Here is a 19459-nt window from a genome sequence, read left to right as displayed (position 1 = left end):
TGGTATTCAAAGATATTTATGTAAGGACCAATTGACTTCAGGCCGTTGAATTATTAGAAAAATAATGCACACCCGAGGTGGTAATGCGGTCACGACGCGAAGCGGAGTGATATGGAACTGTAATGCGGTCAAGACCTGCCTGGAACTACTTTAGCTGTGCGTTTCCCTGAAAATAACGCACACCTTAGAACGTTTGTCAACCAATCAGATTCAAGCATTCAACGGCCCTGTAGTATAAAGAGACAGTATCTTCTGCTAAAACTATTTTAATGTAAATTAAATGTTTAAGGGCTCTCAGCAAATTGGTCTCCAAAAAACCAAAGGAGTGGGACAAACACCTTGATGCTATTATGTTTGGACTGAGGACCAAAAAACAGATGACAACAAAATTCTCTCCATTTTCTATGATGTTTGGTCGTGAGGCACGGTACCCTTCTGAGGTCCCTGAAGATTATCAAGTGGGTTTTCATTGTCTAATATGCTTGGTTTCATTTTTATGTGTATGTATTGCATTCAGTATGAAGTTAAATGAATTTGAGATGATCAGGTATTTTAAACTAGAAGCAAATGTTCCTTTTTTCAGCTTGACAGCTCTGTTGACGCTGTCGTAGGAATTGAACAAATGACTGAGGATGTCCTGAAACTTGATGAAGTTCTTCAAACTGCCCTTACCCACACTGCTCAGGTCCAAAAAAGAATGACAAGGAAAGAACAGAAAGCAAAGAAAGTGAAATTATCTGTGGGCAACAAGGTATGGAGGTGTAATGTTCGGAGCCAGCAAAGAAAAGGCGGAAAATTGGATCCAAATTTTTTGGGTCCATACACAATTAGAAACATTACAGGCAAAAATGCTGATCTGATAGATGAGAGAGGGGTCATTTGGCCCCAAAACAACAAGATGGCACATCCTGCGGTGTCTTTGCTTTGAAAGTTAGTGATATTTAATATATAATTTATGGCATTGTCCCAAACTGTCAATGTCCTAAAGTATGATCTTGGGAAACAGTTAAGTTGCTAATTATGGTGTACATGTCTGCTAATGTCAAATTCATGTTTTATTTTACTTTACAATTTTTTTTTTTTTTTGTGTGTTTTTTTCCCTTTTTAGTTTGCTGAATTTGTACTTAGAGAGGAGCCAATTATTTTCCTTAACACACCAGAAGGAGTGGAAGAACTGAGGGAAGCAATAGCTGTGACTCTTCTCCAAAACAGCGGTACATGTAACGTGCAGTACTGGTCAAAGATTTTGAGAAATTACTTTTTTAAATGTTTTTTTAAAAGAAGTCTCCTATGCTCAACAAGCCTGCATTTATTAGATCAAAAAGACGAATAGAATAGAATAGAATAGAATAGAATAGAAAAGGCAAGTGCTGCTATTTATTGGTCAGGTGCTGATGAAAAAGATGTGTCTTTAGACATTTTTTGAAAATGTACGATGCATGCACGAATTGAGACAGGCAGGTCATTCCTCCAGCTGGGAACAGTCCAGGAAAATGGTTTTCTTAAAAATTAATATTAAAAATCATAAAAATCCCATAGACTTTCATTGACCAAAAGTCCATATCTGTTTGAACTATGTTTAATGTAAACTGCTAGAAGCCATTGATACTCAATTAAGCTTTAAGCTGTGTTCTTTCTAACTAATAACTAATCTATCTATCTATCTATCTATCTATCTATCTATCTATCTATCTATCTATCTATCTATCTATCTATCTTCAAACCTTATCTATCTTTCTTTCTTTCTAACTAATCCATCTTTCTATCTTTCTTTCTAACTAATCGATCTTTTTTCTTTCTCTCTTACTAAACTATCTTTCTTTCTAACTAATCAGTCTTTCTTTCATTCTAACTAATCAGTCTTTCTTTTTAACTAATCCATCTATCTTTCTTGCTAACTAATCTATCTTTCTTTCTAACTAACTAATCCAACTTTCTTTCTTTTTCTTTCTTTCTTTCTTTCTTTCTTTTTCTTTCTTTCTTTCTTTCTTTCTTACTAATCCATCTTTCTTTCTTTCTTTCTAACTAACTAATCCACCGTTCATTCTTTCTTTCATTCTAGCTAATCTATCTATCTTTCTTTCTATCTAATCCATCTTTCTTTCTTTCTATCTTTTTCTAACTATTCTTTCTTTCTTTCTTTCTTTCTTTCTTTCTTTCTTTCTTTTTAATCATTTTTTCGTTCTCTCTTATTGATCTATCTTTTAAGAAGTCTTCTAACTACATATTCTTATTGAATTGGTTATTTTAGATGACCTGAGCAATTTGTGCCATGTCTGTGGGGAGGAAAGTGGTGATACTGACTGGGTAAGTAGGTGCTGTTTACTGGTTGCTGTATTTTAATTATTAACTTGCATTTATCACAATTACACCAGTTGTAACTGTGTCTGTATAGTGCCTTACAGAAAGTTATTGAGTTTTTTCTAAATTTCAGATTGCGTGTGACTGCTGTGGTCGATGGTACCACCAATCATGTGTCCGGGTGACATCAAAAGTTCACTTTCTGTGTTATGCCTGTAAAAGTTAAACAGACATGAAGGACAAACATGTTTGTATACCCTTGTTATTACAGGTGGATCAATGGATAGTATTGTACATAAACATTATTGTATTTGTGGATATTTATAATTTTTTCCTTTTCTGTGATTTGTGGAAAAAGTTTGTACTTTCATACGCTCAGGTATTAGCCTCCTGAATACCAGAGCTGTCTGTATAAATCACACTAAACTTTAATAGAATAAAATGTTGCATTGAACAGTATTGCTGGTGTAGGTGTATCAGGTATTTAGAATGAAGAAATAGGGAGGTATAATTTAGGCAGGTGGGTTTGTACGGGCCTGCCCAAATATGCCTGTAAGTGCAATACTCTGTTTAGAGCAATATCTTTCTAAACTCAGTTGACATTTATATGATTTATCTCTGATCTCTTTGAAAAATTTGTAAAAAAAAATAAAATAAAAATCAATTCTTGTTTTTCATGCCCTAAGAGCAATAAAAACACATAGGAAAAAAAATCCTGACTGAGGTTATCATAATTCATGCATGAAAGGGTTAGTTAATAAACTAATTATATAAAACTATTGTCAGTGCACTGTGTACCGTTCAACATATTCAAAAAAGTTTTTGCCAGAATTACAAAATCACGTTTAATAATGTGCAACCTACAACGAAACCAAATGAAACCGAAAAACAAATTCCTAGTTAAAGAGATTTGTTTATTAACTCTGATTACATTTACATTGTATGTTGGCATATCTGCCCATGTTAATAGAGTGAAATGTAGCATATTACACACAGTATTGCTGGTGTAGGTGTGTTTAACCCATTTTAGGAACCATTTGTGTATTTAGAGTGAAGAAATAGGGGGGTATAATACTCTGTTTAGAGCAATATCTTTCTAAACTCAGTTGACATTTATATGATTTATAATACTGTTATTATTTATAATACATATAATATAATATATATAACATGTAATAATATAAATACATTATTTATAATGTTCATTATGACTAAAACTAACTGTGTCTTTATAATTTTATATTTTATTCTAATCTAATCATTGTAGTAGCCTACTGTGTCTCTTGTTGTATCTGTATGTGCAAAACGCACACTTGGCAATAAAGCTAATTCTGAAAATCATGCAAATTTTTTTATTATTATTTTAGTTCATAAGTTTATTGGAATATTATACACATTTCGGTTTAAGTGGCATTACCCATTATTGGGTTCTACTTTGGAACATAAAGTTATATTACTGTGATATGTGCTAATATTAATTTCCACTAACATTGCAAGAAAGACAGTCTACTTCATGTACAGTTTTAACAGATGTGAGATCTATGTACATTTCCTGAAGAAAATGTGAAGTGGTGCTTGCAGTGGCAAAATTCGCCACTGGGCAGATGCTAACACAATTACCATGTTGTGATACCATGATATACCACGTTTTAGCATTATTTACCACGATTTACCATGTTTCTAAGATGATTTACTACGATTTACCACATTCCAGCATGATTTACTATGATTAACTATGATTAATATGATTAATCAGTGAAGCATTTGACCGAACTTTTTGTGTTTCAGCTGCCATCTACTGGAAACACAGCGGTACTGTCCGCGTGCACGCGACAGGGGGTAGTCTCATGCCGGGGGATCGGAATTAGGCACAACACCTGTTGATCTACGCCCCAGGCAGTTTTACACCCCTGCTGTTCCAGATGCGTCCAGTAGGGGGAGGCTGTACAGCGACACGAATGAAACAATCTGCTAAAGTTATTGTTGTTTAGCAATGATGCAACATTTATTATTTATAAACGATTAGCTTGATAGAGCTAGGTAGATATCAATTCATTTCTATGTATCAATGGATGGGTCTATCATTTATTTCGAGAGACAAAAAGTTCTGGACGGTCAGGTTGATGTTAGGTCTTAGATGATATAGTGATTGTGTGTGGAGCATTAACAAACCTTTGTAAATGTATAGTCCCAAGAAGATAGCTTGATTTAGATTCCACTTATTGAAGAGTTTTTTTTTTACACTGTTTTTGTTTTCTATTTACTTATGTGATGTCTTTTTATCGCCCTCTTCATACTATATATGTCTTTTTTTAGTCTGGTTTGTCTGCTTCCTGTCCATTGTGTCTTGTGTGTAACACCAAGGACTGTGCTGAAAATAAGTATTTTACTTTAGCATGTTATCCTTTGGATTACTGTTTTATGTCATCTTGATCCAGAAATCAATCAATCAATCAATCAATCAACTCACACAGGTTGACCTCTCAGAGTATATAGTGATTGTGTGTGGACACAAACCTTTGTAAATGTATATTAGTCTCAAGAAGATAGCTTGATTTTGATTAATTCTTTATGTAACTGTTTATTGTAAATAACATAACTTATTGCACATGTAAGCGTTTTTATGTAAAATTTTAGTATTGTATTAAATAATTTGCCTCGAAGTACATTTCATTCTGAGTTGTTTTTGCACTGATCACAATACCAATCCACAAGTTTTCTTCTTACTCTGGCACATGTGTAGTGAAAATGGTTCTTGCACTTTGCACAGTCAATCATCATCCCAAAGTCTGGCCTTTGACAGTGTGAGCAGACTGCAGGTGCTTGCATCAGTGGATCCATGGTGCGCTTTAACAGCTCAGGCAAAACTCTGCGTTTAAAGAACACTTCAGCTTTAGGCAGGACTGCTTGCAGCATTTCTTCATCTCTGGTGATGCGGTTGATAGTAATATCTTGCTTTGTCCAAACCACGAAGTCGCAGTACTGGGCGTTGCATACAAACGTGAAGCTGAACTTGATGGTAATATTCATGATTCTTCTTTAGTTTAAGTGCTTTGTCTAAGCAGAACTGTGTGTCCTCACTACTTCCTGTCAGACCATCACGGTATTTGTATGGGCACTTAATCTCTACAGTTGCTTTCCCACAGCAGGTACAGTTTGCCATTCCATCCGGCGATGCCCCAAGATGTGGTTTGTCTGGCCGCACAACAAGACCGCATAGCTCCACGTCAAAGTTGTGATGTTGTGCTTTCATTATTTCTGTGTATATTCTTCTGGCTGTGTCCTCCATATCTCTTCCCCAAAGTACTGCTGGGACAACTCATGTTTGTTGTAGTGCATTACCTGTTTTACAAGGTTTGTTTTAGCGCTCTCGGTTACTACGGTACATACACGATGTAGGGTTGTGCTCGTTATCCTTCCAGTTCTGTGTGTGTGCCAGGCCTGATTTTTAGTCGCTAGCTCAAGGTTTACACACTGGTCATTCGTTAACTGCTTCCCCAGTTTTTCGAAGGTCTCTTCACACCTCTCTTGTAGTTCATTTTGGCAGAGGCATCTCAGATTGGCATCATACAGAGCTTACGAGTGGCTCTGGCAGGTCTCCGGTCTCTGTTTCAGATTCTGATGCGGAGTCTGTGTCACTGAAGTCCATGCTAGTGAGCACAGCTGCATTAGGTGCCAATACTTTCAGGTCTGCAATGTCTTCATCTGTCAGTTCTGAATACACAAAATAAATGTTAGATAACTTATTTTAATACAAACTACAATCAAAGCTGGTTACATGTCATTAATAGTTACATGGTACTGATTATAACTTTAACTTTTTTATTAACAAAACTGTTTTTACATTAATTACACTACTGGTCAAAAGTTTGAGAACATCCCCAATTTGTAGTTTTATTGAAATATAGGCTAAGTAGTTCAAGTCCAGTAAATGGTACAAAAGTAAGCAGCAAACTGCCAAAGTTAAAAACAACATAACAGGCTGTTCCAAGATGTTCACAAATTGGGACACCTTGTAGAAATGTGTTTTTGCATCAATCATTTACTTCCATTGCTTCAAATTAAAATAATCAAAACTCAGAAATAATATAACACCTTGGAACAACATGTCCTAATACACCCTCAGAAGCTTTATTAGTGCAATATTGCAACTAGTCTTTTTTCATTAATTGCCCTTTTCATTTAAATAAAATAAAACTAATTAATACCTGCTTGTTATATGTACGACCTGATCTTTTTTCTACATTCAGATTGTGTCTACCTTTTACATTGTTCTTTCTACACTTTACTCTGACTGGCTGCAGTTGGGTGTCTGTCCTCTTAGCCTTTCTGAAGCTGATCTCACTCAGTCTGGCTGGTTTCACCTCTCTCTTGGATGTGTTAATCCACATATTTGTCCCTGATGTACAACACTTCTCCGTCTTTCCCATCCTGACCCACAGCTCAACTTTAAACATAAGTGCAGCTGCATGACCCTAACCTGCACAAAATTGTATAATGTAGTAACACATTGGTTTAAATTGAGCTTTAGGCTACACATAACAACAGTTGTATGATTTCAGCAAATAAGAAGTTACATTTTGTTTGATTACATTGCTGAGACTGGCTGAAATGGGTAAATAATTAAAATGTAATATAGTAATCTTATTTTGGTTACATACCCAGCCATACAGGTGCAGTTCGCAGTAAGAATGCAGTTGTTTGTCTTGTTGACGATAACCCAGGCCTTGTACAATTCCGTCTTCCTACTCTGTCTTTGGCTAGGCAGAACCTCCGTCTTCAGCACTACGAAGTTTTGAACTTGGTAATCATGAAATTGTAGCACTATGTCTTGGACGTGACCACACAGAACAAAGTTGTACGCATCAAGCGACTTGTACGCTTTTAACTTCTCCCGGGTATATACTCTCGGAGTTTCGATACGATAATTGTATATCTCTGGCCACTGGATGGCTGGCCACTTCGTTACATCGTTTAACCATTCAGAAGGTTTTATGGCAAACGGATCTGTAAGATGTATCCCACTCACTAACGTTAATTTCATTTTGTAACAGTTCTTATCGCTGGGTGACAAACTGTTAAAATACGCGGAGAACATTTCGAAAATTAAATATAAACTCAAATATATATAATTTTTTTTTAAATCGAACTACTATTAGTAGTACTATTATTCTTATCCGTATCCGTGTCTATACTCTTTGTCCGTGTGAAATGATCAGCTGTTAAACGGTTTTTTTTCTGCAACCACGATGCGCGCGCATCCCGGATGTTTACAAACCTATAATTGGTCTATATTTTTTAAATAAGCATAATTTAATTGTATATTATATTGTATGCACTAAAGCTGGTGAAAACCTATCTCAGGTCCACAATCTTTTTGCAAAAAAACACAAAAATCATCGTAGAATACAGTTAATGTGACTGATTCTGAATATGTAATTGCAAATGTAAAAAATAGTAAAGTTTTAAACTAGAGCTCCGACTGTTCCAAATCCTTTGGAAGTCCATTTCTGTTGCTTAAGAAAACAATTATGCGTTCGTAAATCATAATTGGGAGATAGTCATAATAATGAAAAAAATTATAATCGAAATTATGAGATACAAAGTCATAGCCTAATTATGAGATAAAAAGTCAAAATTATATTACAAAAACTACCTTTTATTTCGCAATGTTTTTTTTTTTATCTCTTAATTTCCACACAGTATGTATTAATTTAAACCGTTATCTTATAATTATGACTTTATAACTATTTATGTGTCTGAAATGAGCTTCCGCTAATCTGTATTTGAGCAGGTTTAATCTTTTTATTTTATTTATTAATTTATTCATCTTGGTTATTTGCCCCGAAGCTTTGAGATTTTTGACTGAGCTTATTAAATTCAGATCTCCCACTGTAATAAAATAATCTTCAATGTCTGTAATATTCATTAGACGCAGTGGGACTTTTATTTTGTCAGCTTCTGTCACACTGTTTACATTCTGCACTGCTTCCGACTTCCCGCGACCCAAACAAACTTCAGCATGTTTGCACGTCAAATGTAAGTTGATATTTATCAAACGCTTATAAATACAGCTGTCATTTATTTATATCTCAATGCATGGTTTATTCTGTGTCTTTATAAGGGGCTGGCGTCTGTCATTACCTGTTTCCGGTTTAGAAAAGGTTGTATGGTTAGTTTAGCTGTAGCTGACCGGCTAACTCGCAGTTATTGAAATCAAGTCATAAGAACATTAAATCACACTTAACTTTTCATTTGTTTATCAAATAAGTGTTATATTTTTTATCTTTAATTATACCATATCTACATATTAACACGAAAAGCTAGAATCATGAGATGTAGAATGGATCTTATTAATGTTTTTATTTTATTTATTGGTAATTTTAACACATTAAAAACGTATTTACTTTGGCTTAAACAATCCACTTGAACTTTGGTAATGTCTTGGTAACATTTGTTTTCATTACCTTTAGCTTCATGTGCAACTTTAGTTTTTTTAACCCTTTGATGGATAAATTATTAAATCACAAAGGGAAACTTTTTTTAATGTCTAGTTTTACAGTGTGTAACCATTACGCCTATAATAATAATAATAATAGTAATAACAAAACAATAATACATTATATTATAATATTTATATTATACATTATATTATATTTATATATTTATATTATTATTATATTATCATTAGTATGACCTGATTTCTTTTATTATGATGTTTGGTTACATAATAACAATGCCATTTATAATAATAATAATAATAAAAATAACTATAATAATTTATTATGATTGTTATAAATGTATTATTGTGTTTTATGTAATCAAAAGTTACAGTGAACTTCAATAGATGATGTAGGCTAACTCTCTCTCTATACATATGTATAGATATTTATACGTCTTTAAATATATTAATGAATCCAAGTATAACTGAAACAGGTGAGATGTATAAGTGCTGTATAAATTAGATGCTTTATAATTTTGCAGGTATCAGCACTGAAGAAACCACTGTCCTGCCATGTCGAGTGGCTATAAGCCAGATATCCTGTGGTCCCCCCATCACGCAGACCGCTATGTGATCTGTGACAATGAACTCAGTCTGTATCGGATCGGACCCGCAGGAAGCTCAGAAACCAAAGCTGGCGCCCTTCCGTTATCCGAGGAGACGGCGGCCACGCTGCTGGCCATCAACTCCGACACCCCGTATATGAAATGTGTGGCTTGGTATCCCAAACATGAGCCGGAGTGTTTGCTGGCGGTGGGACAGGCCAATGGCCGAGTCGTCCTGACCAGTCTGGGACAGAGCCTCAACTCTAAATGTAAGGAGCTTATGGGTAAGGAGTTTGTGCCCAAGCACGCCCGACAATGCAATACGCTTGCGTGGAACCCGGTGGACAGCAATTGGTTGGCGGCTGGTTTGGATAAACATCGGGCTGATTTTTCTGTTCTGATATGGGACATCAGTAGTAAGTTCTCCCCCGAAGCAGTTCCCGCCGAGAAGGTTCGCATGTCCGGGGACTCGGACTCCGGGCCAGTGGTGACCAAACCGCTGTACGAGCTGGGTCAGAACGACGCCTGTCTTTCTCTTTGTTGGCTTCCTCGTGAGCATCAGAAGTTGCTCTTGGCCGGGATGCACAGGAACCTGGCCATCTTTGACCTGCGCAACACCAGCCAGAAGACGTTTGTGAACACCAAGGCCATCCAGGGCGTGACGGTGGACCCTCACTTTCAGGACCGTGTGGCATCCTTCTTTGAAGGCCAGGTGGCGATCTGGGATTTGCGCAAATTTGAAAAACCAGTCTTCACTTTGACCGAGCAGCCCAAACCTTTGACTAAAGTGGCTTGGTGTCCCACTCGTATGGGTCTGCTAGCAACGCTCACTCGGGACAGCAACATCATCCGGCTGTACGACATGCAACACACGCCCATGCCGTTCGGCGACGAGGTGGAGCCCACCATCATCGAGCGCAGCGTGCAGCCTTGCAGCGAGAGCATCATCAGCAGCTTCGCCTGGCATCCGTCGGCACAGAACCGCATGGTGGTGGTGTCGCCCAACCGGGTCATGAACGACTTCACCGTCTTCGAGCGCATTTCGCTGGCCTGGAGCTCCACCACTTCGCTGATGTGGGCGTGCGGGCGGCACCTCTACGAGTGCGCGGAGGACGGCGGACAGGGCTCAGCCGCTGCTGAGAAGGACATCGCCACTAAGATGAGGGAGCGAGCGCAGTCCCGCTATGGCCACGACACCGTCCAGGTGTGGCGGAACCACTTGCTGGCCGGAGGAGACGACCCGCAGCTGAGGTCGCTCTGGTACACGCTCCATTATATCCTTCACTGCGACCCTGTGGCATTACAGGGGACCTTTGAACCTTTCAAAGCATATGTCAAAGTTATTGTTGAATGTCATGAAAAATTTCTTGTTGTTTCTGGATGCTTTGCTACTTTTTTTACTTTATTATTATTATATGGTTTATTTCATTATGACTTTTTATGACATATAATATATTTTCAATTATATATTATACGTATAATATAAATTATACTTAATATAATTATTCATATGTAATATATATGTAATACTATTTATATATATAAATCATAATACATTTATTATTAATATGCATATATAATAAACATTTTATTACATTATGAATGACATATAATAATAATTTAATAATTTTGTAATCAAAATAAGTACATATCTGTCCACTGCAATAGATGATATAGAATAACACTATATGTACTTGCTTCAAATAAAGTGATAAATATCTTTAGTGATTTGATGGCACTAAACTTTTAATGTAGTGATCAATTCTTCCTCAAAAATGCTCATTGTATCACACATATCTTAAACAAAACTGAACAAAATGCGGATTTGAGCACATTGTCTCCCAGAAGTTGCGTAGAAGCTATAAGAAGACTTTTCAGTCATTCTTTCTGAAGCAAACGTCTGTGGCATATGAGACTTGACATTGTTAAACAACAAGAAATCAGTTTTAACAACTGAATTAGCATTAAAATTCTATCCACAAATGTCTTTTAAATTCTTATGAATTGATCATCTGTTAATCCCTTGAGTGATTAGTTCATTTTTGGTCTGGTTCTATTTGATATCTCTATATTTCCTATGCAAGTTTTACTTATGAAGCAGTACACTGAAAATGTGGAACAGAAGCAACAGAGCAATAAACAGTCGCTCATCTACTCAGGCATCAAAAACATTGTCAAGTCCAGCTCTGGTAAGTGTAAATGTCTCAATAGTCAAATCACATTTATTTTGAACTTAATAGTGATTGTTGTAGAGATGAGCAAAACGTCTTTTTCTGATACAGTAAAAGTATTTCTCATTGACATCTGCTAAATGCCTCATACGCCCTTCGTGGGATCTGGGAGGCCCTCTCATGAATTGTCACCTTCTCCCTCTCCTCTGTCAGGCACTACAGAGACACGGCGGTGCTGGTCGGGTTCAGACAGGCAGACCGATGTACCGCGGTATCACAGCGAGGAGCGCAGTCTGGCCCTGCAGTTGTGTGGCTGGATTAGCCGAGGGCCTGACATCGATGTTGAACCCTTCCTGAAGTCTCTGGAGCAGGAGGGCGAGTGGGAGAGAGCGGCTGCCGTCGCCCTCTTTAACCTGGACATCCGCCGGGCCATTCAGATTCTTCATAAAGGAGCTTCCTCAGAGAAAGGTACAGGACTGGACTGGAGGTCTTCACAAGGACCCCCTATAACCCCTATTAATAGTTTTCAGTCACGTGACTGGCCCAGAGCCCGGAAGGGCAAAACATCCATCCAAACAGGCCTGCCTGAGAAAGAAAAACTAAAATATGTGAAACAAAATGCAAGATTTGGGCACTTGTGAGTCTCATACAGCACTTACTGCAGTATTTCAATCACTAAAAACATAGGAACATACTAAAACGCTTAACGTGAAAAACACTTAAAGTGCCTTAAAGCGTAACACTCGCCAAAATGCAACCTTAATCTACCCGAGGCAAACTTTCGTTTAAAAGCAGAATTAGGATGGAAACGCCACTTTTAAGATTGACCGTATTTTAGCTTTCGATCAAATTGCCTTTTGAATGGGAGTGCTTGGGGCACTTCTATGATAGCATCAAAAATCACTATTTTTAAAACACTAAGAAGGCTCGACACAACATGAAACTTTGCTCGAAGTATCACCAGGGGCTCTACACATGAACTCCAGCATTGAGAACACTGTTTGTGTACACAGAGTTTACTAAAAAGAAAGATTTTGAACAACTCACTGTAGCTGCTGTTGTTTCCGGCCGCCGGCATTTTGACAGTCAAAAATAGTCGATCTCCGAATGCGAATGAACTGACTCTGAATTTTAGTATTGCTTCTTATATGAGGATCCTTTTTCACTAATATTGATTTTCACTAACGACAAAACAACAAATTATTTTATATGGAACTAAGCTTTAGGAGCTTTCCATCTTTACTCTCCGTTGCATTCGGAGATCGAACAGTGATATTAAAAGATCAAATTCATTATACACTTTATTGATGATGCATGCATCCTATATACAAGTAGATGAGTGCCATGTTAGTGCCACTTCCAAAAGATTTAGCCATTTTGAGCAATATTGCAAATGTGTGCAATTTTTGCTACTGTTTTTACTTCTTTAGTGTTCGCACTAACACTCCAGTCTGCAACTTTACATGCATCAAAATATGATGCACAGTAAAAAGATGAATAACTATATAGAAAGTAAGAGTATACTGTTTGGATTGGAGAAAATGTCTCTATTTACTGATAATGATATATAATTAATCTCATGATATTACTATTAGATATATATTACTACATGATATTAGGGAGTCATGTAAATTTAAGATGCTATCTGAATAATTTTGAATTGCTTTTTCATGTAGAAAAATAGATGTCAGTGTTTCCCTGAGGGATTTACATGAAGTCTGTTCCCTCCTTTGTGCTCGGATGAATGCCAAGTTATTATAAGGACTGTAAAATTCAGGCTAGTCAGAAATGGTGTACGCCATCAGCTGCCTGTTTGCGGTTCTTATATACTTAATAAACTGACAAAAGCATGGCTTACATTACACAATGATATTTTGTTAATATTAAATGCCCTGAAGCTGCAGATACATATGGCATATGGAGCTGTTTGCTTAACTTTCATAATTGCCTGTTGTTTGGGTTTTAAGTATAATTAGTTTAGGCTCAGAGGTTTTAGAAAACCAATAGGATCTTTATAAAGGGTGTGGTTTTTCACACATACTGCCACCACTTTTGTCTTTGCAGTGTTTTGTTTGCACTCATGCAAACAGCATATGATGTTCTAACGTCTTTAGACACAAAAGGGGATGTTTCACAGGATGTCCACAGAGCTCTTTTGCATACAATTGAAGCATATATATTAACCAGTGGGCTGAAAGTTCAAAGATGAGGTGGAAAGGAAGAATTTCAGCAAACAACGACTTAAATTTCAGTCTATAATATATCAGGGTTATTGTCGGTAACTAAAACTATTAAAACATTCTGTTTATTTAAGTAACTCTGATATCAAATAAAAATATTAGTTGAAAAAAATTAATCTAAACGAAAATTTTAAATGTTGCCTCGGCAAAAAAACTGAAATAAGGTAAAGTTGAAGCACTGAAATTATTAACTGGAAATAAATAACTAAAACCAACTAAACCTGAAACTTAAATATCAGTATAAAAAAAAAGAATAAAATGGCAACGTCACATAATGAAATTACTAAAATTAACATTAAAACTAAAAATAAAAAAATGAAATTTAAAATATTAGTAAAACCAAAATAAAATAAAATTTTTAAATAAAATAAAACTGTATCATATAAAGCTATCATATGGCTTCAGAAAAAGTGCACAAGTCATATGGACTTTTATGATGTTTTTGTTTTTTAATTATTTTTGGACCTCGACAACCCCATGCTTTTGTTGAATGGAAGATCAGTTTGGAGATTCATCATAAGAAAGAAATGAATTTGGAATTGTTTCAGTATTTCTCCTTTATTCTCTGCTCAGGTGATCTGAATCTGAACGTGGTGGCCATGGCTCTGTCGGGCTACACCGATGAGAAGAACTCCCTGTGGAGAGAGATGTGCAGCTCTCTCCGACTCCAGCTGAAGAAGCCGTACCTGTGCATCATGTTTGCCTTCCTCACCAGTGAACCTGGCGCGTATGACGGGGTCTTGGTATGTTAAAAGAAAAAACTAGGCAGAGTATGAATGAATATTAAAAGTTGCACTGAATTTTAAATATGCAACTATCTCATTGTTTTGAATTGCTGAATATCCAGGCTCTTTATTTTACAGTATGAGAGTCGTGTTGCTGTCAGGGACAGGGTGGCCTTTGCATGCATGTTTCTAAATGACGCTCAGGTAATGCCCGTTCACCCCTCTGTTCATCCAAGTGCCACTGATGTGCTTGTATGTAATATACTTTCTTTTTTTTCCCTCCCTTAAGTTGCCTCGTTACATAGACAAGCTGACCAATGAGATGAAGGAGGCTGGTAACCTGGAGGGAATCCTGCTTACAGGACTAACCAAAGATGGAGTCGACCTCATGGAGAGTTATGTAGACCGAACCGGAGACGTGCAGACGGCCAGTTTCTGCATGCTCAAGGTAACCGGAATCCAGAAACCGAACATGATAAAGATGATCTGCTCTCAGATGGATGTTTGGTATTACATATACTATCATTATCTTATGATCACCAGTGTTGCATTTGTTTGATCAAAAATACTGTAAAAATGATTTAAAATAACTGTTTTAATACATGTATTCCTGTGATGGCAAAGCTGAATTTTCAGCATCATTACTCCAGTCTTCAGTGTCACATGACTTCCTTCAGAAATCAAAGTGTCACATGACTTCCTTCAGAAATCAAAGTGTCACATGACTTCCTTCAGAAATCAAAGTGTCACATGATTTCCTTCAGAAATCGTTCTAATATGCTGATTTGCTGCTCAAGAAACATTTCTGATTATTATCATTGTTATAAACAGTTGTGCTGCTTCATATTTTTGTGGAAACCATGATTTTTTCCCCAAGATTCTTTGATTAGCTAAAAAATCTGCATTTATTTGAATTTAAAAAATGTTGTAACATAAATGTCAGTACTGCTACTTTTGATACATTTTTGCATCCTCAAAATATCTTACCTTAAACTTTTGAACAGTAGTGAATATTACAACAGAAACAAAAAGTTAAATGCAAAAAAAGAAATGAAGATGTTGATTAGATCAGGACAGAACGGAGCCCCTAAGGCAGTGGTTCTCAATTCCAGTCCTCGGGACCCCTTGCTCTGCACATTTTGTATGTCTCTCTTATCTGACACACTCAGTTCAGTTCATGGAGTCTCTCCTAATGAGCTGATGATCTGGTTCAGGTGTGTTAAATAAGGGAGACATACAAAATGTGCAGAGCAGCGGGTCCCGAGGACTGGAATTGAGAACCACTGCCCTAAGGGGACATGGTGGTGGAAAAGAAATTAGATGGGAGGAAAAGTAATAAATCAATGCTTTTGCATTCTCTCGCAAAATGTTTGCGTTCCCCCGAGAAACTTTTGCATTCGCTTTGTGTTCTTTGCGAGTTAACACAATTTCTTGTTTTCTTCACCATGTCATTTTAGAGCCTCCGTAGGACTGACTGAATGTAACTAAAAACCAGGAAAACTGGTGTGCATTCACAAAAGTTGTGGTGAGTTGGTAAAAGGTTTGTGTATCTGCTGTTTGTTATGGTAGGGCTCCCCAGGAGAGGTGCTGAAGGACCCTCGGGTGCAGTGCTGGATCGAGAACTATCGCAACCTGTTGGACGCCTGGAGGTTTTGGCACAAACGGGCTGAATTTGACATTCATAGGAGCAAATTGGATCCCAGCTCAAAACCACTTGCACAGGCTAGAATCATATTTTTTCTACCAGCTGTTAAGTTTTGATTAAGCATGCATGATATGATCACTGACCAATGTATCAGTCAGTGTTTTCTTTAAAATTATCAGTCTGATTTAGCTACTGCTGTTATTTTTGTGATGCTTTTTTACTATCAAATAAAATTCTAGAATGCATTTTTTTTATATGGTAGCAACTTATAATGTTGTTTGTGAGCCATAACATAAAAATAATTATCAGTGCATTCCTAGCATGAAATATCATTTTTGGTTGCACCCTTCAGCTTAAATTTAGTCTTTATGCTGGCTATTTCTGATTTTCTTCTATTATTTATTTATTTATTTATTCTGGTCTGTGCAGGTGTTTGTGAGCTGTAACTTCTGCGGTAAGTCTATATCATACAGCTGCTCGGCGATACCACATCAGGGCCGTGGATTCAGTCAGTACGGGGTCAGCGGTTCGCCCACCAAGTCAAAGGTCACCAGTTGCCCTGGCTGTCGTAAACCCCTTCCACGCTGTGCCCTCTGCTTAATGAACATGGGCACCCCTGTGTCCAGCTGCCCAGGTAACAGACAGATCATTTAAAGTTCCTCTTGATAAATGATATCATAATGCCCACATGTGTTCAGCTCATTGTGAGACTCATCTCATCCATCTTATCAGCAAAAGCAGATGAGAAAGCCGATCTCACACGAGACAAAAAACTTGCACAGTTCAATAACTGGTTTACCTGGTGCCACAACTGCCGGCATGGTGGTCATGCAGGTCATATGCTCAGCTGGTTCAGGTAAGAGTCATATTCACCCATATTATGCCATTTATTTGATGGCATTACAAATACAAATACACTACTGTTCAAAATTTAGTTGAGTTGGTGTTAGTAAGATTTTTTTTAAATAAATGTATCCTTTTATTCAGCAATAGCCCTATTTGGATGGTAATTGTTTCTCATGGGGGAAGACATTATTAATATTTACAGGGGTTAGTCAGTGATTTTTATTGCTGTCCGAATCCAGAATATCAGTGTATTTCTCCCACCACCCGTGTAAAAATACCCAGCCGAATTACCTACTGCTTCTTGACAGACACCAAGGTTGTGAGGTAATTTAATTGCTGTTCAAATCCACATCTCTGAATTTATAAGAGGATCAATCCAAAAATCGTTTTGTAAATTCTTTTTGACCACTGCTAAGCAACATAAGGTAACTGTTGCATTTCTATGTAATTTGCAAGAATTTTTAAAGATTTTATTACTGTAATGCTGGAAAGTTTTTACAAGAACAATATTTCATTACTGCTCCACTACATTTATTCTCCACTACAAGAACAAAATGAAGAATGAGAATAAAAGCACGTAAACATTTGAAATGGGCCATTATTATGGCAGCAACAGGTATGCAGTACAATTAAAAAATATTTTATTATATACAATTATGAACATAAACCAAGTAGCCAAGTCAATTGTTTACCTTATTTAAATAAGAGGTTGCATTAACTTATTTCTGCTATTTACCATTTCAAATTTTGTATAACACATCAGTTTTCCTGTTTTAAATAGGATATTTAAATGATCAAATAATAAATGCCATATTGTTTTCCTATTATTAAATTAAATATGAATATATTTATATTATTCCAAGCATATGTGAGCAGTGTGTTCCCGGGTTCGTAGGATCACATTGTTCCTTCACCGTGAAAAAAAATTGGCATGCGAATGCATGAGTTTTATTACTGAGGTGCCATGCAATTTTTTTTTGTCCACATGAGAAATAATTACCGTCCGAATAAGGATAATGATGCATTAGATGCATCAAATGTGACCGTAAAGCCTTTCACATCAAAAGTTATTTTTCAAATAAATGCTGTTTATTTGAAAGTTGAACTTTCCAACTTTCGAAGCATATTAGAATGATTTCTGAAGGATCATGTGACACTGAAGACTGGAGTAATGATGCTGAAAATTCAGCTTTGATCTCAGGGATTACAACTTTTTTTATTTTTATATTTTCAAATAGAAGAGAGTTATTTTAAATTGTAATAATATTTTTCTGCATGTTTGATCAAATAAATGCAACCATGGTCATCAAAAGAGACAAAACATTACACAATCTTACCGACCCTAAACTTTTGAACGGTTGTAGTGTATAGTACGAAGTACAACATTTTAAAGGTAATGTTGAATATTCTTTCCTTTCAGAGATCACAGTGAGTGTCCGGTGTCGGCCTGCACCTGTAAATGCATGCAGCTGGACACCACAGGCAACCTGGTGCCTTCTGATAGTGTATAAAGGCCTATCCGCCTTTGTTTTCCAAGTTAAATCTGCCATGTTACTAGAAACCAGCTACCAACACTAGTACTGTAAGTGATGAGGGAAAAGATCTCACGGTTTCAGGAGTCAAGGACGAGCGTATGCGTCTTTCTGAAGTGATCTGTACAACTCACTTGCATTGATGTCAACAACAGGTGCTCTATTGTCACAGGAACCAAAGCAGTTAGACTGTTAGGATTATGTTACCCATGATTAACTCACCCACCCACGGGCAGTTGTGCTTCCTGAGAAAGTGTCCATGTGAATGTCTGACCATTGCATCTGTGATTCAGGAGCAGGAATTTCAATGAATAAAACTATTTCAGTATTGAGTTTAGAGACAGGAAAAGGGATATTACAATAATTTCAACATGAGTTTGTGAGAAATGTTTTGTTGATGTCTTAGAAAGTGCTGGTCCATCACTACTTCCATTACTTGCCTTTGAGTTCAGCGTTGTTTAAAAATTCATTTGTCAGAGATCATATTTCTTTAAAAGGAACCACCATCGTAGAGGTGTTGTACATCAGGTTAAGGGAAGCCCAGGTCAAGAGAAATGATTCTCACTGGAAAGTTGTAAAAATAAAATTGTTCAGTTTGTTTAAAAAAAATTGCTTTTAACAAATAACACAGTGATTTATGTTGTTTAAAATGTGTACGGTTAACATTAGTTCTGGCTAAGTGTTGCATTTTTTGGATCTGAAGGTAATGTAAAATGCTGTTTTGTAGTTCTTACCTTAATTTATTGCACAATCAATGCAACAACTAAACATCCTAACTATTTAAATGATTGTCTTTATTTTTGGAAAAACAAAAAAGAACTTCCATTGAGGATCAATGTTATTAAAACACTTTTCTGAAGGAGTTTTGAATTTTTTTTTTTTTTTTTTTTTTTGCAACTTCAAATGTGATTTAATACAGATTTTCAGTGTAATGAACCACGATGCATTAGCA

The 19459-nt window shown here is 36.6% G+C and overlaps 2 protein-coding genes across 3 annotated transcripts; both read left to right on the top strand.

Moving 5' to 3' along the window:
* The first annotated feature begins 522 nt into the window (after positions 1–522).
* Positions 523–2567, top strand: LOC311275636 (uncharacterized protein). Of its 2 annotated transcripts, XM_084384780.1 has the most exons (4): positions 682–751; positions 1109–1214; positions 2252–2307; positions 2435–2567. In XM_084384780.1, the coding sequence occupies exons 1-4, from the start codon at positions 698–700 to the stop codon at positions 2525–2527; spliced, it is 309 nt and encodes a 102-aa protein (XP_084240906.1). In that variant the 5' UTR covers positions 682–697; the 3' UTR covers positions 2528–2567. The 2 variants fall into 2 exon arrangements, 1 of the variants encoding a protein (XP_084240906.1); XR_014624961.1 differs by lacking the exons at positions 2252–2307; positions 2435–2567 and having other exon boundaries at positions 523–930.
* A 5666-nt stretch (positions 2568–8233) lies between these two features.
* On the top strand, positions 8234–19370 carry mios (missing oocyte, meiosis regulator, homolog). The gene is made up of 11 exons (XM_084385163.1): positions 8234–8340; positions 9286–10622; positions 11439–11537; positions 11733–11987; positions 14333–14502; positions 14623–14688; positions 14774–14932; positions 16054–16206; positions 16559–16763; positions 16862–16985; positions 18396–19370. The coding sequence occupies exons 2-11, from the start codon at positions 9317–9319 to the stop codon at positions 18484–18486; spliced, it is 2628 nt and encodes an 875-aa protein (XP_084241289.1). The 5' UTR covers positions 8234–8340; positions 9286–9316; the 3' UTR covers positions 18487–19370.
* The last annotated feature ends 89 nt before the right edge of the window (positions 19371–19459 follow it).

This window comes from Rutilus rutilus (genome assembly GCF_951802725.1).
Source record: "Rutilus rutilus genome assembly, chromosome: 17".
In the NCBI taxonomy this organism is placed as follows: domain Eukaryota; kingdom Metazoa; phylum Chordata; class Actinopteri; order Cypriniformes; family Leuciscidae; genus Rutilus; species Rutilus rutilus.
This window is presented reverse-complemented; position numbering and strand designations above follow the sequence as displayed.

Coding starts and splice junctions, on each gene's coding strand:
- LOC311275636 (XM_084384780.1), top strand. CDS start 698: ATGACAAGGAAAGAACAGAAAGCAAAGAAAGTGAAATTATCTGTGGGC. Junction 1,215..2,251: donor GACTCTTCTCCAAAACAGCG/GTACATGTAACG, acceptor TGGTTATTTTAG/ATGACCTGAGCAATTTGTGC. Junction 2,308..2,434: donor AAAGTGGTGATACTGACTGG/GTAAGTAGGTGC, acceptor TCTAAATTTCAG/ATTGCGTGTGACTGCTGTGG.
- mios (XM_084385163.1), top strand. CDS start 9,317: ATGTCGAGTGGCTATAAGCCAGATATCCTGTGGTCCCCCCATCACGCA. Junction 10,623..11,438: donor GCTCTGGTACACGCTCCATT/ATATCCTTCACT, acceptor TGCAAGTTTTAC/TTATGAAGCAGTACACTGAA. Junction 14,689..14,773: donor TGTTTCTAAATGACGCTCAG/GTAATGCCCGTT, acceptor CCCTCCCTTAAG/TTGCCTCGTTACATAGACAA.